This window comes from Blennius ocellaris, assembly GCF_963422515.1.
Source record: "Blennius ocellaris genome assembly, chromosome: 14".
NCBI classification, from domain to species: Eukaryota; Metazoa; Chordata; class Actinopteri; order Blenniiformes; family Blenniidae; genus Blennius; species Blennius ocellaris.
In genome coordinates, this window is record NC_137663.1 from 23,095,274 (window position 1) to 23,118,562 (window position 23,289).

General features: G+C 44.2%; 1 protein-coding gene across 1 annotated transcript in view; it reads right to left on the bottom strand.

Moving 5' to 3' along the window:
* Nucleotides 1-23,289, bottom strand: part of ncor1 (nuclear receptor corepressor 1) — a 51,965-nt gene that overhangs the window by 18,459 nt on the left and 10,217 nt on the right. The window contains 12 exon segments of the mRNA XM_080508854.1: nucleotides 1,893-1,958; nucleotides 4,288-4,380; nucleotides 4,383-4,579; nucleotides 5,907-6,037; nucleotides 15,054-15,155; nucleotides 15,491-15,545; nucleotides 15,627-15,805; nucleotides 17,060-17,150; nucleotides 17,950-18,122; nucleotides 20,837-20,903; nucleotides 21,678-21,730; nucleotides 21,856-21,912. Coding sequence (XP_080364980.1) covers nucleotides 1,893-1,958; nucleotides 4,288-4,380; nucleotides 4,383-4,579; nucleotides 5,907-6,037; nucleotides 15,054-15,155; nucleotides 15,491-15,545; nucleotides 15,627-15,805; nucleotides 17,060-17,150; nucleotides 17,950-18,122; nucleotides 20,837-20,903; nucleotides 21,678-21,730; nucleotides 21,856-21,912 — 1,264 coding nt within the window.

Sequence of the window (23,289 nt, forward strand, 5' to 3'; positions counted from 1 at the left end):
CACAGGTGACTTCGCCATTAAAAGTACAATGGAAAAGTGAAATGACAAAAAGATTTGAACTTCTATTTATTTCAGGGATGTTTTTCCTTTCCATTTTCTGTGATAAGTGGTATTAATTACCACAATTTAAACTCGCTTAAAATATTTCAGTTGATGTTGTGAGAGAAGAAATAAAAGGTTTGGAGGTGTACCCGTCGTTTTTAATTGTTGTACACACAAATCGCCTGCCTGGAGATTCATTTACATTTGGGGAATTTGCCGAGTTGGCTGTGCTCAAGCAACATATTGTGAAACGGCACTTGAAGGGCAAGAGCAACTGAGAGCCAGAAAAACAATCGATACCCTCAATTCTACCAGCGAAAGAATAAAGCAGAAATAGCACGGATGGCAGCATTATTTATGTTACCATAGCAACAGTCAAACCATTACAAGCATCATGGAAACACCCTTGATTAAGGCCCTTCAGGGGGCTTTTATCAACCTAATCTGACAATTCTAGGTTTAGTACACATGTGACACGGCAGAAATGTATAAATATGGTCAATAACTTGAAAAGGAAAAAGGCAACAGGTCTGTCACTGAAGGTCGTACATGTTTATAAAGATGAAGATTAAGTTTGTCAGAGCAGGGTTGTTTAACTTTTGTGTTCATTTTGGAGGAAACTGTTTGTGTTACCGGTGTATTGGATATACAAAACAGCTTTAAGGACTCTCGTTAATCTTTACAAATAAAGTACTTCCAGCAACGTTTTTTTTCTTCTTCTTTTTTTTTTTTACCTCATCTCGAAACTGCTATAATTGAGCAAATTACATACAGATGGAAAAGGGAGGGGAAAAAAAAAAAAAAAGACCATAAAATTTAAATGGATATATATGGACACGAGATGTTGGTCAAAAATATATTGCTGATTGCTTTAAAGTTCGTCTGTTAATGCACTGATGCGTTTTTTTTTTTTCCAAGATAACCTCCTGTTTCCACAGAGACCGGTGTGCGTTAGCCATGAATTAGAACCTCGGCGTTACACAGCCTCCAACTGTAAGTGAGGGGAAATGGTGCGTTGCATGACCGGTCATGCGTGACGACATGAAAATGATTTCTGAACCCGGCTCGATCACATGACTGGCCTCTTATAGTTACACTAATCCACAGACGTGTGTAACATACAGGTCTGGATGCCTGAGGATATAAGAGCCGTGAGTATATTTACAAGGGGGAGCCTATCTCCCCACCAAAGAGAGTTTTAATTAATCCCCATTAATCTCTTTATTTACTAGCCCTTGTGCCAAAGTCTATGGACTCAGGGAACCCTGTGTCGGAGCTTATGCCAACAAAGCCAAACAAAAAGGGGAAACGGGGGGCACACTTGAATGGCAGATGACCTGGCTAATGGCCCCGGTGGCACAGCCTGAGAGCCAGCGCCGTCTGCGACTGCATCTGAAGAATTTACAAGGCCAAAGTAACTTTAATGTTCTTTTTTTTTTTTTTTGACAGTGTTTGAATGTGAATAATAGATAGAGAGATCTTTGGAGGAAGCTATAACCGCCACGCTCTGTTGCATCTCGGATGGCTCTAATAGATCCCATTTGAGAACCAAGCAGAGCAGCGAAGCCAAAAAGAAAAAGAAAAGAAAAAAAGAAAGAAAGAAAAAACACCCGTCCTGGGTTTCTGACAGCTTGCGGAACAGCAACAGCGCAAGTTTCTATTTGTGTGAATGCATGTGCACATTCATTCCTGAGTGCATGTGAGGAAAAAAGGCAGGGCGAAGCAGTATCAGATAAACAGAGAGGAATGAGGAGAAACGGCAGATGGAGAAAACGAGAAGCCTTGTCCGCAGGGAGGAGGAGAGGAAGGATCGGAGGGAAGTGGCGGCAGAAGTGAATCAAAAACGTTACCTTTTTTGGCGACCTCCATCTCCTCCTCGGTCCAGCGAGAAGTTTCCCCAGATTCAGCAGCACCAGCTAAATCACACAGGAGAGAGACACATCCCCATCAGCACTGACAGAGAGCGAGCACTGACGGAGAACGAGAGAATACTGGGGAAAGTGAAAGAGGGAGGGCAGGAGGCAGGGAGAGAGAGAGAGAGTCCTTTCTTCAGCTGTCTCCTTCTCATGGCTCATGGCCACTAATCTAATAATCTGTTTACATTCTCTCTCTCTCTCTCTCTCTCTCTCTCTCTCTCTCTCTCTCTCTCTCTCTCCTCCTCTCTCTCTCTTCTCTCTCTCTCTCATCTCTCTCCTCTCTCTCTCTCTCTCTCTCTCTCTCTCTCTCTCTCTCTCTCTCTCACTCTCTCTCTCTCTCTCTCATCTCTCTCTCTCTCTCTCTCTCTCTCTCTCTTCACTCTCTCTCTCTCTCTCTCTCTCTCTCTCTCTCTCTCTCTCTCTCTCTCTCTCTCTTCTCTCTCTCTCTCTCTCTCTCTCTCATCAGAGAGAGGGAGAGCCAGCCCTCCTCCTCCTCCCTAATCCACAAAGGGGAGGGCCTTGGTCAGCTGATGTAGCGCCAGACAGTGGAGGAGCAGAGAGCGATGCCTCCCTCTTTGGGAAATGGCCTTGGATGGAGACAAATAGACAAGATAGAACCGCCAGCCCAACGCCGTCCCACCCCTTCTCCTGTGACACCGTGCATCTGACACACACACATGCAACGCACACGTTACTTCTTGTCTCAGCGTGGCGACGCAGTTCACCAAACTGCCCCCCCCCCCCCCCTCCACAACACCAACTAAATTCACAGAACTGGCCGGTTAGTGTGGAGGGGGCCGAATGAACTCTAGCCCACTCTCCTCATGACACTCACTGAGACTGTGTAAACATTTGGACTAATATAGCTGCCGATGTACCCTTGACATTAGGAAGTACGGCCACCCCCCCCCCCCCCCCCAATCTTAAGGATGTAGAAATACATTTCAGACCACTGTTTTGACTTCCTGTCCCAAAGGTCCACCGGTCAACCGTTCGGCTACATTTAGTCAAACAAATGTCTTACAAGGCGAGACACCGTTCTCCTGACTGGTAAAGCACATGTTCCTCTGAGGCATGTTAGGTCTCACGAGGGCTGACCATTAATCTGTTGGGTATGAAAACAGGCATGGTATCTGCCTGCAGTACATCACCTTATGATTTCTCACGCACACGCACAGTCGTCTATAACTTCAAACGGGATCTAACCCCCACTGTTGGCTCACGCTCTGAATCAGCAGCTTCCATAACTGGTCTGGCGCAGTGTCAACTCGGCGAGACTGACAGATAGTGGCCCTTTTCGCAGCAAGCACACGCACTTCTAAGAAGACGCAGGGCTGCGGGGGTTACCACAGAGCAAGCAAAACACTCCGGCGCAAAATCCACACCGAGTTACCCGGGAGATTACAGCTGACACCGTCCTACGTCGAGCATGATACGTCCAGAATGTGGTTTGGAGGAGGGACAGACACGGAGCAGAGGCCTAATTGATCGCATTACCGGGCAGACTTTGAATAACTCAGACTGTAAAGAAAGGCAGAATTCGACAGACAGCGCCGGGAGCAGATGGCAGAGGAGCACAACACCCTTACGAAACAGTGCATTAATGATACGGCTAATGACACAACAAGCTTAAGCACAGACACCTCGATACCCGAGCTGCCAGCGTCACACTGACAGACTTCGCAGGGTGACCCGAGTACGAATGTGAGACCAAGTCACTCGACAACAAGACACTCGGGGCACTGCTGCAGTGGTCGGCTGATTCTAATCACCTTCCAGCAGGAGATAATCTTTTCAGCCACCCGAGTCAATTGACCAGCTCTTATCAGCTCATTTCAGGAAGAAGAAAACCAGCAAAAAGGATATATATTGTGTCTGTAAATCATGTTTGAGGTGCACATTGGCCATAGACTTCATTCATTACACTTTTAATATAAGATGAGATCCGTGACAACGTGACTGCAGCATAGGTAGAAACCACCTGTCACCTGACACAAAAAAAACTCAAAAGCTTTCTGAGAAAAGGACCACGAACTGAGATATTAACAGGTAAAATAGTGACTGGAGGTCATGTCGATCATGCATTTTTACCGATTTGACAGACCCCCCCCCAGGGATCAAACCTGCAACCCCTTCGATTGAGAGAGAATCCGCTCAACTGACTGAACCATAGCTGGCCCCGAAAACGAGATTTCCAAATAGAACCATCCAGGCAGTGTCGAATCTCTCTACACCCGATGCATCTTTTCATACCGCTGAGTGATTAAACTGTGTGAGTCGGTACATTCTTGTAAAAACAACCTCCAGAGACAATCGGAAGAGGACTCACCTTTCCCATCCATGGAGGCCACGGAGGTCTGAGGTTTGGCCGGCTCCTTCATCGCCTTCTGCGCTGGGTCGCCCTTGGAGAGCTGCGGAGGGTCGGCATGGCGGGCTCCGAAGCAGCGGGCGGCGCATCCTCAGTCGCCACGGATGCGGCTTCGTTGGCCATGGAGCGCGTGAGGACCCTTCCCTTGCGGCGGCCCTGGCTGTTGGCAGTCTTCCGGCCGCGCGGCGTGTTTTGCTCCTTACAGTCCTCGTCCTCCCCACCGTCACACTTGTCTTTGTCCTTGCCAATGTCTCTGTGGTGTTGGACAGGGAGGCACACATTTTAGCTGTTGGTACGGCAACATCGCTTCCATTTTGACTCAGCAAAAACAACCCCCCCCCTTTATGGAACACAAGAGAAGCATATTAGAGGTTGTCCATTCTCAAGCCACATGGAAACGCTGACATGCTAGCAAGTCGTTTGTGTGTCGGCCAAGCGCTTGAGGAGACGCTGCTCTGCTCCTCCGTCCAAGTTCTTTCTGGAGCATGAACATAGATAAGGCCCGACGGTCCCACGCTTATAAAAATCCTCACTTTCACAAGTTGTGCCCATTGTTGCATGTGACAATGACAGGAACCGAAAAACAGGACGTGCCTTTGTTTGATTATCAAATTATAATTAGTAAGTCAGTGATGCTGGCTGAACCGTTGCAAGACAATGACAGTCGGCGCCTGAGCACAAGCCACTGAGGCTTAGTGTGAAGCAGCTTTGTGAACTCGGTCCTCCTGTCTTTCATTTCTTTTTTACCTGTTTAGTGGACAACAGATTAGCTCCAGGAAGGATTGCTTCAATTAGAGAATAAGCTCCAGTCACTGCTCATACGTGTTCCCGGAGGTGATAATGTACTGAATTTGAATAATATTAAAGTATTCACATTCTGAAATGTATTTGGGAACAAATATAAAGTTGACGCTTTGGTTTTACAGGGTTTGCCTTTATAAGGTCTTATGCATGTATTGTATTGTAATTGTACAATGTTTGTCAGTGAGCATGAAAATTCCTATCACTTGACTGAGTTACAAACGACATTATTTCTTTAAAAGAAAGCTGATAAGCCGAGTGTATAAAGGTAAAAGTGTTTGTAAGTAGGGTTGGTTCGTCTCCGTGTAGATGCGGCCTTCAATCATGCTTTAAAAAATGCTTCGATCCTTTCACTCTAAAATGTATTCATGAAGTTTAAACCAAGGGATGATTTATGAAGAAAGCACAAATATATGTTCCAAAGTTTGGGAGTAAAAAAAATTAAAAATAAATAAATCAAGTGAAGTACTGCTATCTGAAATAGACATATTAATGAATTTCAAATACTTTGTTACATACCGTGTGGAAATGTGCAAGGTCATTTGTGATTTTGCAAAAAAAACAAAAAAAAAAACAGGATGTAATAACGCCAACAGTTACTTGAAAGCTCCGAGGAATAAAGTAACAGCCATTATGAGGATGAACTTTTCTTTTGAAATGATCACACTGAATGGGTCAAAGAGAAACGCAGAGGAGCCGTACCCGCAGGGCTTTAATGGACGAAAGTGGCACCAGGAAAAACAACAACAACAAAAAAAAAACAACTATTCAAAACTCACCTAGACTCCTCCTTTTCATCTTTCTCTTGATCGTCCTTGTTTTCCTCGTCCTCTTTTTTCTCTGCCTTTTCAGATTTTTCCTCTTCGGTCTTTTCGTCGGATTTGTCTTCTTGTGACGGACGCGTTATTTGCTTAAGACAAAACACACAGGGAGGATATCAGATTATTTCCCCTTGAAAATGAACATTAAAAAAAAAGGTCATCGTGCAGATTAGTGAAGCAGTTTTTGTTCAATTTCAGACGCAAAACTTCAACCTTGTGCTGTGAAGGAACCGCCAAGTCTGACAGGACAGAAGATGTGACATAATGGAGCGAGACCTTTAGAGTGTATGAAAACAATAGACAATTTCAGAGACGTAGAAAGCCCAGATTGCAATTTAAACTAATTTAAACTCTCACCTTTAACCCTATTTCTGGGTAATCCTCAAAATACTCAGTGTGACTGGTGGATAATTGAAGACTTCAGAATTTTTACTTTGTATGAATCATCTTTATAAAACAGCTTATTAAACCAACTAAACCAATTAAACTAACTGAACCATACAATATTATCTAAAGTAGACAGTGATTGGAATATCCATGTCTAACCGAATCATGTATTACTTGCCAAGGAAGTCCCCTAAATGTGACAAGAAAAAATACACACTTCTCTTGAGTGCATCTGTTTTCATAGTTTCATTAATGAGGCGGATCAAATTAAAAGAGGTCACGTTCTACCAAAGGGCGGCAGAACATTACAACAGCACATATCTCAATGTTTAGCTCAACAATTAAATAGTGTATTATGTGATTTCCATCAATTTACAGGGAATATTTTGTGAGGAAAAGGTAGAAATGTACAAATGACCAAATATAATATCTTTCCCTGTAAAGCAACGGTGTCAAACATAAGGCCTGTGGGCCAAAACCGGCCTGCAAGAGGCTTTTGTTGACCCCTAAAGCCACCAAGCAGATGGCAAGAATGTCAAAGAAAACATAGATTTTTTTTATTTTTAAACAACAATGAGACCCGAGCTGAGATACCAGTGATGCTGCCATGACAGACCGCCACATCACCGCTATCAAACTAGCTTCAAAGTCATGCTGCCGGGGTGAGTTTGTAAAAACATGCAATGTAATGGCTTTTTAGACATTTTACTGCATTGTGCAGCAGAAGGTTTAATCAAAATTGTCTTTATCTTGAGATTGCAGATGTTTTCGGTAGACATTGTTTGTAAAGATAAACCTTTTCATCACATATACTCTGAACCACAACAAAAAAAACAACTTTAAAGTTTAATTTTATAGGCTATTATGGCACTATTTTACCAGTCCAGCCCACACAAGATGAAATTCGGCTGCATGGAGCCTCTGAACTAAAATGTGTTTGACTCCCCTGCTATAAGGGGTTAAAAGTAGACAACTATCTTATTATCCCCACTCACAACAAATTATACAACAAAAAAAAACCTCAAGTGGGATAAAAGATTAACGGTTCACTCAGTCGCATCTTTACCGTCTTTAAACAACTTTCAGTAAACAGTCCTTTCATGCCTCTCTGTCATAAGTCATTAACCTGAAGCAACATGTAATTGTGCGTGTTCAAAACAAAATGCAATATCTTGCTCGTCTCTTGAGGGCGGGATGCTTGGCTGCTCCTGCAGGCATTTTCTACAGATCATAAAGCATTCTTTGGCCACAGGTCTCTAAAACAATAGCAGCATATAAACATGCCCAAAAAAAGAAAATCATCTCGGCTCTACGAGTCGAGAGCCGCGTAGGTGTTGCTGTGCGTCTTAATTGGTTGTTTATCGCAAAACGGATCCTGAAGTGAGGCCAGTTCCGGGGCCACATTACGTCTCTCGTACGATCCCAACGCTGATTTGTGCAGCAGGTTAAAAAGAAATCAACTTTTACAGTCACACTTCTCTCCTGCCACAGTCGCTGCTGTGCGCTCCTCTTGCTACAGCTGCGAAATCAAGTAGAGCCGGCGCACTTAGGCTGATGACATTTTGGAAAGCCACATGATCGAGATCATTTAATTCCTTAAATTAGCAAGTTTGTCAGCAAACGCTCTGAACAGAGAGAATGGCCTGTGTGTGATTCATCCAACAGAGATTTAGCTGATGTCGAAATGTTCGTCTTCATTTATTAGTTCGGCACTAAAACTCTAAAAGGTTGGCCGCATTAGCGGCGTGAAGACGTTAATTGTATGTGAATTTTATTTTTTTTTTTTTTCAAAATAAGCCCGGATTGACTGATTGAGGACAGAGAAACATTCTTTATCGCTGCTGCTGGCGTGGTACACCACAGAATGCTTCCTCCTGCCTGCTCCATAGAAGCGCTGCGCTGGAACAAGTCTGGCGATGCCAAGCCAAACATCCCATGCTGGTACCAGATGGGTCCAAGGAATGTGCAGCACTCAATGGTAAAGGCAAAGATATGGACTAATGAAAGGAGGAGGAGGGCAGGCGGGGGCAACACGGGGGGAGAAAATAACACGAAAATATGGATGAAGCCGTTCGTTGTCTCTCTGTACGGGGGTGTGACACGCACTTCCAAGAGAAACCCACAAAAAAACAGGCAGCCGTGAAGGCAGTTTGACGGGAGTCACCGCGGGCTGCCTCGGGGACAAGCGGGTGTTTTCAAGTGATGTGTCTGACTCGCAAAATTAGCGGCCGCTCAAAGCCGACCCGGACTGGAGTCGGCCAATAATCAGAGGGATTGTGCTTTGGAATGGAGCTGCATGACCAGCGAGATCAAATCTACAACGTGTGAAAGAAAACCGCGAGTGCAGCGTGCCAAGTTTGCACGCTACACTCGATAAGCCCGCTCATTCACGTGCCTTCGCCTAACTCTGATGTGCAACACGGCTGTAAATTTGCGGTTATAGATCTTTTGCCATTCGGTGTCTATTTTCAAAACTGTTGACAGGCTACTGTTTCATTTGATTACCACGGAAGATTAGGAGTTGCAGAGAATTTCTGGGTAGGGCAGTGTGTGACACTTCATCTGTCTGAAACACTGCATGCCAAAAAAACAAACGATTACACAATACTTTGAAAGTGCAAAGATGATTGTGCAGTTTGCTCTAATGACGTTGTTTAAGTCTTCAAAGGAAGCTCTGTTGAGAGAGAACCACCTCACACTTGGATTGGGATTAACTCCTGACTCATTTCCCTTCTGCGGGACTGCATGTTTTTGGCACGGCGCTTCTTGGAGACCTTTTCCTGGTCGGTTCTGTTTCGGCAGGAATATTCTCCCTTCATACATGTCCTCCGGGGAGGGAGACGCTGTTCTGGTTGGGCCGGGCGGCGCTCGTGTTTGCTTTGGAGGCGGTCAGAGAGCCGTGGCATTCCTGCCTCTTCTCCCACACTGCGTAGAGAGCCTCCACACAGATGGCCTCCGAAAACTCAATGCAGCCCTGTGGTTCTGTGGTTCTTCGGTGTTTTTAAACGAAGCTCTTTCCTGACCCGTCCTGAATATTTTAAGAGTTTTAATGTCTCCCCTCTTTTGCCGATTCACGAGTCCTGTTTGATTTAGGAAATCGCAGAGCCACAAGTCAATCTTCCCCTTCCCACCACAGAACCCGGACCACCGGCTCACTCTCGCGCCTCCACAGCCCGAGCGGGACCACGGGGACGAGACTCGGCCGTCGCGAACACGTCGATCCCCGCAACCTCTCGGCCGCGATTGGTAGAAACTGAGCCTGTATTAAAAAAAGCAGAGACGTCTCCAAAGAAGGAAAGGCGCAAAGAGCAGAAAAGAAGTTGAAACCATTACAGCGGCTATAAAAATGCAGCTGATGTTAACAGTTATTCCTGGGTGAGCCAAGTGGAACAATTTACTGTCAAAAATGAAAAGGGCAAAAAAAAAAAAAAAAAGCTTCAAAAAAAAAATATATATATCTAGCATTGGCTACAGTTGCCATGGTTACTGTGGTCTCTGCATGGGAGAACTATAAACTAATGAAATCAACTTGACTGTTCTACAAACTTTCCTAAGAATTGCAAAAGAGGCTCTAAAAAGTGTTTTGTTTTTCATGGACAGAGTAAAGAGTGAGACATGTTTGGACACCTTGTATGGGTGACGCCGACAACAATCGTAAATTAAAACCGTACGACTTCTACGCGGGTTTTAAAGTGATATCTATTTAGTTGGAGCTTCGTGTACCAAAACAACAGAGGGGAACACACAAGACAAGAATCTCCATGGTAAACGGGCTGCACTCTGTATAGAGCACTCCCGTGTTTCCCCGTGCGATCTCTTCATTCAGTCGTTCACACTCACACAGCGACCGTGACGAAGCTGCCCGGCAAGACGTTCGCTCCCCCATCAGGAGCAACTTGATGCCGGCAGCCTTGCCAAAGGACGCTTTGGGACACGTCAAGAAGGAATTCTGGATCAAACCAGCAGCACCTGCAGTTAAGAGGACGACTTATTCCATCACGTGCGTCCCTGGAAAGAGGGAAAGGGGGTTTTGTACGCGCCGTGATCCGAACCTGCCAAACAGCTCCCACTTTACACCAAAAGGCATCTCGACCTGCGACAACGTTCTTCTTTATGAAGCACCGAGTTTACAGGCACACCTGAACTCCAATCATTATCCCAATTTTAAGAGGTATCAGATAATTCACCTGATCATCAATCGTGTATGTGAAATACTTCATGAGATGTTATTTTAGATGTGAGCACATGCAAAAAAGATCGACACAAACAGGAAGTTTTGAGTTTTGCTTCACTCCGGACATAAATTCTCTGAAAAGCATCCGCTTGAAGGGCTGAAACATGTTAATCAGTTTTCAATAATCACACCTCTGAAGTGCATCGGAAACGACCATTACAATTTCTGTGATAACTCGTTTCTTCTATTTTAACTGCAAATGGGCTCAAGTTGAACAGAATGCACATGTAGATTATTGATAAATGATGAGACATTGTAAAGAGGAAAATAAGGGACCAACGACAGACTGCAGCTGGTGTCTCGCGAGGTCTGCATGAAACCGTTTCCAAAGCAGCATTGGGGAAAGAAAATTAAAAAAAAAAAAAGGGGGGGGGGGCAGCTCGGTTCAAAAAGTTTCTTCACTGCAGAAATTTCACTGTAAAAACACAGCAATGAGAGCCTCCAATATAACCAGGAAGGCAAGTCTTAACTGCTACTTCCATGACTAATGAAGTGGCGGTTGACACCGTGTGTGTGTGTGTGTGTGGGGGGGGGGGTGTAGCTTGTGCAGACTTCCACAGGATATACTGCAATGACCCAAGCTGCCTCAGTCTTTTCTACAGGTTCAGAAGCCAAGTCAAACTATTCTTTCAGATCAGAAGCAGGCTCACTGACGTTCAGCTGACGTGGGGGGGCGTCGTCGACGCCATTTTGCTCGAGAAATGTTCGAAATCCACCTGATGCCCAGTACGCTCAGCCTTGGTAACAATATCACAGCAACTCTTTAAATGGGGGAAGGAAAATACGCTACAACGATGAATTATAAACCCGTGTCCTCCGGGAAAACTCCCCATGAATTAGCAGCTTTTTGAGTAAACAAATGTCACAACGCAGATAGTATTAAGATAACAGAAGTTTGAAGAAATGAACTGAATGAGAGAGCAGTGTCAGCAAAACGGCTGAAACCTCGGGTTTTCAGAATGGCTGACATACCTGCAAGCTCATTTGCCGGACATTAAAATCCCTTTCCCCCGCTGTGAGCCACAGCTTACTGGTATTGCAAATGTGAAATTACCCTCCGGTGCCTCCATAGCGGTGGTAGCGGTAGCAGTAGAGTGGCAGGACAGCGCCGTAGTAGAGCTCCTTAGAAGGGCTGCCGGGCCTCGCCGCCGCCGCCGCCGCCGCCACACATATTCCGGGAAAGCGTGTCATCAGGCCGCTTAAGCTGCCCAGAGAATTGTCCATCTCACATGCACGCACTAATCTATGCAGGGTCACTCAAGGTAATCCCTGCCGAGCACTCCTCTTTGATTGGCACTCACAGCAGCACAGTGAGTTTTTTGGGCCTGTCAGATGGCTGGGCCGTACCAACTCAGCTGTTTCACAGAGGGGTGAATTCCTCTCTCTCGTTCTCTCTCTCTCTCTCTCTCTCTCTCGACAGAAGAGACGAAAGAGGAAATGGAAAATAATGAAAAAAAAAAAAGAAAAAAACAGTACTCACTCAGCAGATAAGCTGCCAGCGCTGACTCGGTCTCACTCAGGGTTTTTTTTTTTTTCCCCTCGGTTTCACTCAGTCGCCCTACATTCCTCAGTTTCTCACCGTTCACTCGGTCTTTCCCACTCGAAGGACTCACTCAGACTGTCGTTGTTAAAGCTCACCGGTAGTCTGGAAATCCTGATGGGCCAGACCCCACTCAGCACATTCACGATAACCACACGATGATTCGGAAAAAGGAAAAGAGAAAAAAGAAGAAAAAAAAAGCACTGAAACCTATTAAGCTCCAGCCAAGAATTTCCAGACAAAGTCCATCTTACACCACTGTTTACATTGAAGGTGACAGCTAATGGGCAACATGTGTTTTTGGGGACATTTGCCGGGACAAAATGACCATCTGTCAACAACGTCACAGTGAAAACCACATTAGGGATTATGAAACACGGCCGGCAGCGCTGTAAAGACGCTGAGCTGGATCTTGTGTGCACATTGACGACTTGATATTCATCATTTGTGCGAGTGCAAAGCTGGACTTTGCATTGACAAGAAACAAGTGATGCATTACTGTAATCAGCACTTAAATCCAGTATACAGCGATGCTGTTAATCACATTTTTGGAAGGCCGAGTATATACCAAACTCATTATTATTATCAACATTATTCTATTTTTCATGCTATCATAACACCGTTTTTGGCATTTCCATTCATCATAGTTCCTGTTGCAGCCAGGAGCCTAAACACAAATCTCAATAACATATTTGCACATGTTAAATGTTCGTGCTAAACAAAAATGTATGCCTTTTATGAATAATGTATACGGTATCATAAAATATTGACTTAACATCCCAGCGTGCCAACATTTCTGACACACCAGGAAAGATGTATTTGCACAAGGTCAAGTACCTAATGACTGCAACCCAAGAAAAGCAACCTCAACGTAGATCAAACAATAACAATAACTGGTGTTCCTTGCATCAAATAACCGAATGCTGCGGGTTTCTTGTCAATAGGGAACGGCTGATAACAAAAGGGCATCTCTCTGCACTTACTTGGCATTCTGTGTCGGTCATCTCTTCATGAAAGGTGCAGAAGGGGGGGCTGTCTATCTGTGCCTGGCCCATTAACAAACTGTACCAGTCACTTAGTAGAGAAAGAAAAAGCATCTGTGTGCTCAAAGATGTAATCATGAACTCTTGGTGCCTTCCACCTCCTCCTCCTATGTGAAGAGATGCCTACAACCGAGCCATTGTGTTGCACAGTCGATGTGCCTACCAGAGACAGAACATCATGTACGCACACTACAGCATCAGTCGAGTGGGGGAACAGCGAGTAAGTCTGAATACATGATTGAAATCCACACGTCAGTCATCTCGGTGGTCCGGGGGTTCAGTAGCATTCGGGTCGTGATAGAAGTGGTGCGAGAGAGCAGGACATTTTGAACCAAAGGAACAGTTATTTACATTTAAGACGTGAGATTATCTCCACAGCGATCCTTTGTTATCGCTCTGCCATTGTTAGCATTAGCACTCAAAGCTCAAACAGTCATTGCAGACGATTCAGAAAGAAGCAGCTCCAGTTTGTACTGCCAGCTCCCACTCGATTACTCCCCTTTATTTCATTGATATCATGGAATTTGGAACAATTCCATGCATCTGCATTATTCATGTTGCGTTCATTGACACTGCAACAGCTCCCGTCGTACTCATTGTACAATATCAAAACAGCTCAACCCCACAACAGCGAGTAAACATTAATAAAGAGTATTTTTGTTAATCGTGGCTGTTCAATTTTCTGCTTAACTTTTCAAAACATGGACTCCCTGTGTGAGCTCTAGTTCTAAGACAATTAGCGAGTTTATTGGTTCACAGGACCCTGATGCTCATCACCAACCATCAAAACACAACAATGCTGGTTCAATGACGAATAAAGACACAACTTGGCTAATAGTATACAAGTTTTTCAGGTTCAACCAACATTACCGCAACGGCAGGCCGAAACCTTTACCAAAAAAAAAAAAAAGCTCACAGAGAGCAACAGAGCCAGCGATCCTTCATTTTCAAAAGCAAGTAAAGCCCATATTGTTGACATAAAATGATCATTCAGTTAAAATTCTGATGACTCTGCAAAGGTCCACAAAAATCCATTACAAATGGTGTAATGTGACATCGGGGAAATCATCAGTCAAACACGTCAACATGTAATCAAACATTTGAACAGTTTTCTACCTCCGTGAAAGAAAAGCCCCCCGTTTCACTCACTGTCAGCAAAAAGTCGCGGCGGCAAAGTAGAAGCCGACGATGCAGCCGGCGTGTGACGGAAGGAGCACGTGCACACGCCTCTATCAAGATGAACCGGGCGTGGCAAAAGTCAAAGCCGGGCCCAGAAACACTCTCTGTACACCTCAACAGTTTCTCTGTGGAGGTTCTCTGAAGGCGTCGAGCACACAGTTTAAACACTGATCTTGAACTCAGCCTGCACTCACAAGTTATACTTTAACGGTATCGTAACTGCTCAGTGAACATGAGCCATTTTACAACTGGAGAGAGCCGAGAGCAAATACTCCACTGCCTTGTTCTCATGTGACACAAACACAGCTTTACTCAAAAGTACATGACTGCAGATGTTATCACAAACGCCGCCCTCTGAACGTGAAGCACAAATACAATACCGCTTCCAGCCGATGGGGCCGTAAACACCGAGGATGTCACCAGTTGCTTGGAAATATGTCCGAGTATTAAATGCCGCATTTCAAAAAACATGTGCGAGGCATGTATAATGGGTTGATCACGATCATCACACCGCTGCTTCAATGAGCAATTCGCTGCCGCATTTAAATCAGACAACGTCCAAACCTTCAAGAACGCGAGATTCAGGATTAAAAAATGTTTTTTAAACATCTCTGTTCATGTAATCTGAGGGAATTGCCAACGAGATAGTTGGGACAATCCAAGTAAGACTCTATTGCACATGAAACAGTGACCGCATGGAGATGAGAAAGTATTGGTTTTACCTGGTTCCTTCCTCTCCGCCTGCCGTAGTTCCGTCTCACCAGTGTCTTGTAGTTGTGATTCTTTTTGGTCAAGTAGTAGTACAGGACACAGTCGGCGACGCACTGAAAGCGGAAATCGATTGCTCATTATTCAGGTACCTTCCCGTTTCATTGAAGTGGTTCCCATGTCACATTGGGGGGAATGCTAAGTGCAAAGTCGGCGTGTAAAGGATTCCATCGAGAGAGCAGTTAATATTTAATTATGTACAAATAATTTACAGACAACAGACCGGAATAAGCCGTTCTGAAAGGGTCTTATGATGAACCATTTAATAAGTAAAGCCACACCGTAAAATGCAACCCGTCAGGAGCAACGACTATACCAATAAAAAAAAATGTTTTCATGAAAACATATTGTAAAAATAATATGCGAGACGACAATACAAGCCACACTTTACCTTCCTCTCCAGATAAGAAGCAATCAGGCCAAAGTTCTTGGGGTGTTGAACAAACCTGCAGAGAGCGTTCGGTTATTCTTCACGTGACGGAACCAACAGGACTTGGGTGCGAGAGCGGCCGCGTCCCAACACTCACTTGTCCTTAAAGATCTCCTTCTCGTGTTCCGTCCACACGTTCATGAAATGCCGGGACTTGTACATCTTCATGGGGTCATCCATCAGCCCGTTCATGTTGATGAACTTCACTCGCCGCTGCTCCGAGTCGTACATCATGGGAGGGATGACCGACAGCTGTCGCATCTGTTTCTCGTTGTTCTGAGGAAAAGAGGACCGAGTCAGAAGAACATTCTGCTTTCTTTTTGTTTGTTTTTTTTTTTCCCTCAAAAAAAAAAGAACACGGAACCAAGCTGTTAACGTTTGAAAGTTGAGACTTTTGCAATTATTCTCAAGAAGCTACCCCTGGTTATATAGGCTCATTCATAATCTACAGCAGGGATGTCAAACATAAGGACTGTGGGCCAATGCCGGCCCCTGAAGAGGCTCCCGTCAGGCGGCCAAACCACCGAGCAAATTGTTAAAAACTTCACAGCAGTTCAAACAGATTTCTTAGAAGAATCAGACACAAAACAACACCGAGCTGAGATCTCGCTGACGCCGCTCATGAAAGAGAGCTACTGTACTTCCTTCCCAGGATACTCGCCACAGAGCCGTGATGTCAGGGTGAGTTGAGGAAAAACAGTTTGTTTGGACATTTCGCTGTATTTTGCACCAGAAGGTTTCATTAAAATTGGCTTCATGTTGATATTGCGGCCACTACCATCGACAATATTCCAGAGCCAATATTATAAAGCCGTGTCTGTACATCACATCCTGCGTGAAGTCTGATACAAGACTCAGACCTCAAATATAAGACAACCTCACTGTTTCAGACTTATGTTTTAGAGTGGGAAAGAAAAAAAAAAAGAAAAAAATCTTACAGTCGGGCAAATAAGATGTTTACGCAAGATGTAGTCAAGAGAAATAAGAGATCTATCACTGTTAAAAGTATATCTGTGACTGGGTTTTTCCACTCGTCTGACTTGGTCTGCTTTCACTGTGCCAAACCATGATGATATGTGTTTCCACGGCACCCTCACAGCAGGGGACAACGGCGCTGCTTTGCTCAGTGTTTAACTGTAATGGATTTCTGAAGTCCCTCCATGTTATGGCCTTGGTACCGTTACAGCCTTACATGAATCTCCTTGGCCTGGAGTCGAACTACATACACATTAAAGAGTGTTTTTAACTGTCGGTTTCTCCGTCCATGTCGAAGCTATGCGAAGTTACTTCTGCAGACTAATAATTTCCACTGGTCAAGTGATATGGATGCTTTTATTGAAGAAGTGATCGCACATCTATTACGTTTATCATAGGGTTACCAGAGCTTCATTAGTGGTGCAGCCGTTCTGTCCGTCACAGTGGAAAAAGCATTAAGAGCGAGCGAGCAGCAATCGACTGAGCTGTTCACGGCACAGTGCGGCTAAAAAAACCTCCTACGGAGCGAAAACCCCAACCCCAGTTAATACCTACCTCCTGCTCAGAGAGGCCGTCTATGATTTCAGAAATCTCGTGCTCGCTTCTTGCAATGGTTGCAGAAAGGCCAGTTCCCCTTTGTCCAACTCTGTGAAAGATAGAAATGTAAAGCTTGATAAACGTGACATCAGACAATTACGCTGAAGGTGTCGGCTGTGGAAAAACACAAAACTCGAAAACATTCACCTGGCGAACTGAGCAAAGTTGTAATATAGCTGGATGGACAGGAAAACTTTGGCTCGCGTAGTTCAATAAAAGCACGAGGCGTTAACGCCATTACCAGTCAGTCTGGGCCTTGATCCCGTCTCCCACCCTTCCCCACAGGCACCCAGAGAGCTGGTGTCAGCTCAAAGTAGGCCATCACATACCATCTAGCGTCCGCCACTCAGCTGAAAGCTGCACAGACGTCACACTGCGGCTCCTGTCAGTGCTATCAATTCATCACATGTTCAAACTGAAATGACAACAGCTATCTTTTATCCTGACACGGTTGCATTGGTGGCACTTTAATGCTGCCAAAAAATTGTTTTTTTTTTTAAATACAGATAACCACTTCTGTTGGTTTGCACTAAAGCTTTATGGGTATACAGAAACATTATATAAACCATCGACTTTTAAGAGTGTTGTCAATAGTGGCATGGTGCTCTGTACATGTGAAATGAGAAACGTAACGCACGCTGCTTGTTGGCCTTTGTGTGACGTTCCGTATTTATTTTAAGTTCGAGTCAATATAAGCCTCATTTTTTGTGGGGGTAAGCCAAACACACAGGGAGTCATATAAAAACTGAATTATGGTTAAAAAAAAACCTTAATAAAAATAAGATATTTCTTATTTTTGAAACCACTACGGCAATTTGAGAAAAGAACCGATTGGCCACGTGCGCTACCTCTGGAAACGCTCCTGCTGCTCCCTCTGTTTGCGGATCTCGGGGAACTGCCGCTCGTAGTACTCTCGTGTTCGGCTATCCTTGGCTTTGCGTCGGGGGTTGTTCTCCATTCGCTCCACCTTCTTCTCCCACGCTTCCATCAGCTGGTCGTAGCGCTGACAGATCTTCTGTTCCTGTGTGCGCAGCATGACAAATGCACTTCACGAGTGGGCATGCATTGCTTCGGGAGAACCAAAAAAAAAAAAAAAACACAACACAACACCGTGCCAAACAGTCCACAAGTAAATATTGTGGTGGGTGCTGATATACTCAAATTCTTTAAAAAATATCCATCATCTCCAATTACAGTTAAAAAGCCTTGACCTTCCAAACGAAGCATAAAGCAACTCAAAAACCTGATAAATGTAAATCTGATCTCACACAAGGGGAATAACTGTGCAAGGTTCTAATTTAACAATACATAGAGGGTTGATCTGCCCGGGGTCTCAGAAGCGTAATCTGCTGTTACATCACGGAGGAGATAAAGCAAAACAGACACAAATAACGGACAAAAGAAATGTAATCACCGGGCGATGCTGGCAGGAAGGAGCGTGACATTTCTTTGCGGGGAAGTGCAGTTGCGTCGGGCCCACGCTTTATTTGACCTATCAGTAAAATGTATCTATGACCCCCCCCCCCCCGAACACGAAAAGGAAAAGTAAACAGATGGACGGAAGAAGCTGAAGTGGGAGCCACGGGGGTTGAGAGCGAACGCACCGTTCAGGAACTGGTCTGTGTTTGTTGTGGGCTTTTTGTCCCGTCTTTGACGTTGCTTCATTTGCTGTCCTGACCCATTCATTTCACTCTTACGCAACTATTCTGCTCCCAAAAAGCGTTTTTTTTTTTTTCTATTCGGGACATTGCATGTCACATTTTGCCGTGAAGAAAATTCCGGAGTTGTAAGCGTAACGATGTTTAGTGAAGATTTAGAAGGACTTTTAGAGCGACAAAGCAGCCTCATTTCCACTCTCTGCAGAGAAGGACAAACAAGTCACCTTCCTCTTGGCACCGGGCCAACTGCACTCTGCCATTGTCCAGGTTCCAAAAAGGTCCGTCTGACTCTTGACGGGGACTCACAGAACCATCGCAATACAAAAAGACAAGTCAAGAATTTTCAACGTGGGGTCACTCTGAAACATTTAACCGACTAAGAAAGCCGGGCTCGGATCCCGCGTTTTGATGTGACGATATTTATTATTCTACTGCTCGCGAAAGCTTTTATTGGTTCACACAATGAGCCTGAACAAACACGGGAAACGGAGGCGTTTCCTGCCCCGCGAAGACATCGGACCAGTATTTTCATTAACGGCCGGGTTCAAGAGATGGCGTTTGCTGATCGGTCCGCTTGCTTTGATCCAGAATAAATATCTCAGAGGTATTTCCAACACACTGCCTTGAAAAGCCTCTGGTGGATTCTGCTTGTGGTCATTAAACGTGCGCAAAGGGAAAAATTGGCTGGTTGTGCAAAGCACACGTTTCTCGTCGTGATGCACCGTGTTCAGCTCAGATCAATCACAAAGATACAGTAAGCGTGTGATGAGGTACCAATAGAAAAATATTAATATTACTTCCACTTTGCTTTTTTAAATCTTCGTGTAGCGTTGAGCTGAGCGATAGATTTTTTTTTTTTTTAAGAAAAATTCTGGTTTCAATTTTTCGTTCTCAATGCAATTAAAAATTATTTCAGACATGGTATATTGTCAAAAGTGCAACTTTATTGCCGTGATCGTCGTCAGAATGCATATAAACAATCCCAAAATTAAATAATGAGGCTCTGTCTTTTAACAAATTCCAGCTTTAACTCAGGTTGAAGCAAAAGTGCAAAAGCAACTACAGAAAGGATTGGTAGAACAGAACGCAAAAAAAGATTTAAAATAAAAAAGTGTGTGTGTGGGGGGGGGGGGGGGGGACTGGAATTTACAAAAATAAAAATCGATAATTTCAAATAAAAATTTCAAAAATATTTTGCACAGCACTCGTGGAGCATTATAAAGACAAACAATTACAGACACTCACTTGATATTAAAAGCATTGTTCTTTGAAAGTAGTTACTTTCAATGTGAAAACAACGCTTTTAAATATAAAGTGATCAAGTGATCAAGATCAAGAAGTCCAGCTGGGTTTTGGCCAAGTTTTCTTTGTTTTGCTAAACCAACATCTGAAACGCAAAACCAAGATATGACCTGACGTTGGGTGAGCTAGCCCCGAGTCATGTCATGTGATCATTATCCCGCGAGATCGCCAATAACTGATAATCGCCCATAATACGTTACGCGCGTGACTGCAGTTTATCAGTCGTGGATCAGTCGTTAAGACGGTCATGGTTTCTTTAACGGAGCGGCCACACGATCTGCATTAAGGAGATGTTTTGGTTTTTTTTCACAGGGAATAACCGGGAACTTCCCATCTGGATCGGGTTTCTTGTTTCTCACTGCATAATCATTCGAGAGCACCGACTTTCTTCAGAGACGTGTTTACATTTGCTGCAGCGCAGCGTCATTGTTCATACCTTCAGTCGCCAACATACGACTGGGCTACCAACGGGAACAAGCAACGGCATTGTGTCTTGGCTCTTCCTTCTATGATGACTTATAGAGACACACATCTTGACATTTCTGCCACATAGCCACAGTCTGTCTCTAACTTTGAATAAAAGGCCCTCGGCTCAGTATAAAAAAAAAAAAAGAAAACGCTAACAATCTTTTATTACGGTGTCTGGCCGGCTGAGGTCATCCGGCGACATCCAGACACGACTGTGATCATGGGAATCGGCTCTGCTGATGTTGTGTCTATAACACTGAAACACATTCACTTATTTTCTTGCACCGAGCTCACTCATTACACTCACCCTTTGTTTACGTGCATGGTTCCTCCTCTTGAAAAACAAAATCAGCTTCTTCCTCATGACTTGGTTTCTGAAAGAGACCGACAATTACTGTCAATTTGGATCCTGTAAACGAGTAAAAGAGGGAAAATTGTCTGAAACACAGAGCTTGAGTTTTTTAATTTTTTTTCCCCACTCCAACTGCAGCGCCCGAACAAAAACCATCATTGTTTATTTGCACTGCAACAGGTACAAAATACTGTGAACTCCTTTGTTTACACACGATGGTGCCTGCGGGGGGGAGAGTTGTGAGAGCGCTGACCCTGAGTGTGTGACCCGTACAGCAGATTCACACAGAAGTGGTCTCTGTCCTGATAAAAGACTGAACCAGATGGGCCACTCGCATGGTACACGCTGATAAGATTCTTTTTTTTTTTTGTCCTAGACGACATGGCCTTCAACCTGCCAAACACAACCTACTTTGTGTGTGCAGACACGGACACACACACACACACACACACACACACACACACACACACACACACACACACACACACACACACACACACACACACACACACACACACACACACACACACACACACACACACACACAGACAGACACGCTTCCATTTCCTTTCTCAATCACTCTCCTTGGTGTCAGTAGGGCAACTCAATCAGGTGACTCGACTATCAGATTAAACAGAATTATCAGCTGTGTTTATCCGGCTCACTCAGGACGGCCTCCGACACTTTCTTCAGCCGAGATGCTGCACAACCAATGTGATTGCACTTTTCAAGGTCAGCATATTTTATTAACTATAAAAAAAAAAAAACAACAAAAGAAAAACATTTTGATACTCACGTCTTTATGTTGTCATGGTACACCTTTGTGTCTGAAGGCTGGTTGTACAAGGGCTGCGAGGAAGGAGAAATCATATCAAGAACTGGAAAAATCATTAAAGAGCGGCAAGGAATGGAGCATTATTTTGTTAACGTTGCTTATGTAAGCGCAAAACTAGGTTAATCATTAAAAGACATACCAACTCAACCTTGGGGCCGAGGCCTTCCAGGATTTTATGGGCCTCTTCGGCTTTTTTCTAGAGAGAGCGAGAGAGAGAGAGAGAGACAGAGTACGTAAAGTCAAAAGTCAGATCAAAAAAAATATCAAAGCATGCCACAAACAGAGTCAGATTGTTGTTGTTTTTTCTTTGAGACAAGAAATCTGTCCCGATCCAGGTTGATGGACCGGATACACTGATCCCGGACCAGATCCGGAGCGATCTTTAGCATTTCAAAAAAAATAAATAAATAAAAAATCTAGATATTTCAGGATCCTGTCCATTTGTGGCGGTCCAGGAATACTCGGATTGATAGCTCAATGACCAATAGGAGCAACACACAAAGTCGCATGCGTGCTGTCGACTGACGAGGCAAAAATATCTGCAGCAGTCGATCCAGGATTTGTTTGTCCTATACTATAGAATCCACTCCGTTTGGAGCTCAAGAGATCGGATTAAAACACGTTTATTAGCCTGGCGTTGGAACTTTAGTTCGAAGTTACTAAATTGCAGTCGTGCAGTTTAGTTTTCCCGGTGAAGTCATTCAATTTGGGTGTAATTCAAAGAAGTTGCCAAGAGAGTTGCTCAGTTTATGGCAAACCTGGAGAGCTGGAGAGCATTATTTGGCCTTCGCGTCACGTTATTGCAGGCGTTTTCACAAGCTTTTTTGAACGGGGAGGAAAAAAAAATGGCAATAAGCCTTAAGACAATTTAACCTCCTAATGGGATCTGGAACAAACGCTCATCAGAGAATACTGTAGAATTCTCCAAAAACAGGTTAAAACCACTGCTTTGACTTCTCTATAACTGAATTTTACAGTGAGCTGAATAAATATATAAAAAAAAAAATACAAACACAAAGTCTTTGTAGTACTTAGGTGTTAATTATGGCCATCTGAGCACCAGGTTAGCTCAATAGCAGGATAAGATTAGTGGTCAAGGGGAAGCGGCTAATATGCTTTGTAGAGGTTGTAAGAGGCTGGTACACGTCAACAGTGTGCCGAGGAAATGGGACTTCATGTCCACAAACATACTTTGTGGCTCAAATCTTTACAGAAGAAAAAAAAAAAAAAAAAATTGAGGGGGGAATTCAACATTAAAAGCTAAATTTAGAGCGGAGTAAAACAACAAGCTGTCCTAAGACTCTGAAAGCAAAAAATTTTCTCAAAGTTTACATCTGAGGGGCTTTCTAAATCAGGTTTTGTTTTTTTCCCCTGTGTGCTTTAACACAAAAGTCTGAAAAAGAACGCGGCCTGCAGACTATTCGCAGCTCAGCAGCGACTTAAAGGGTTAACGGCTGACCGAGGAGGAGGAGGTGGAGGAGGAGGAAGGCGTGTCTCAGTGTGCTGCTGCCACAATACTGTCTGTCAGAAGTGAACTTTAGTGACCTTGCAGAAGCACATCCTCACTCACAGC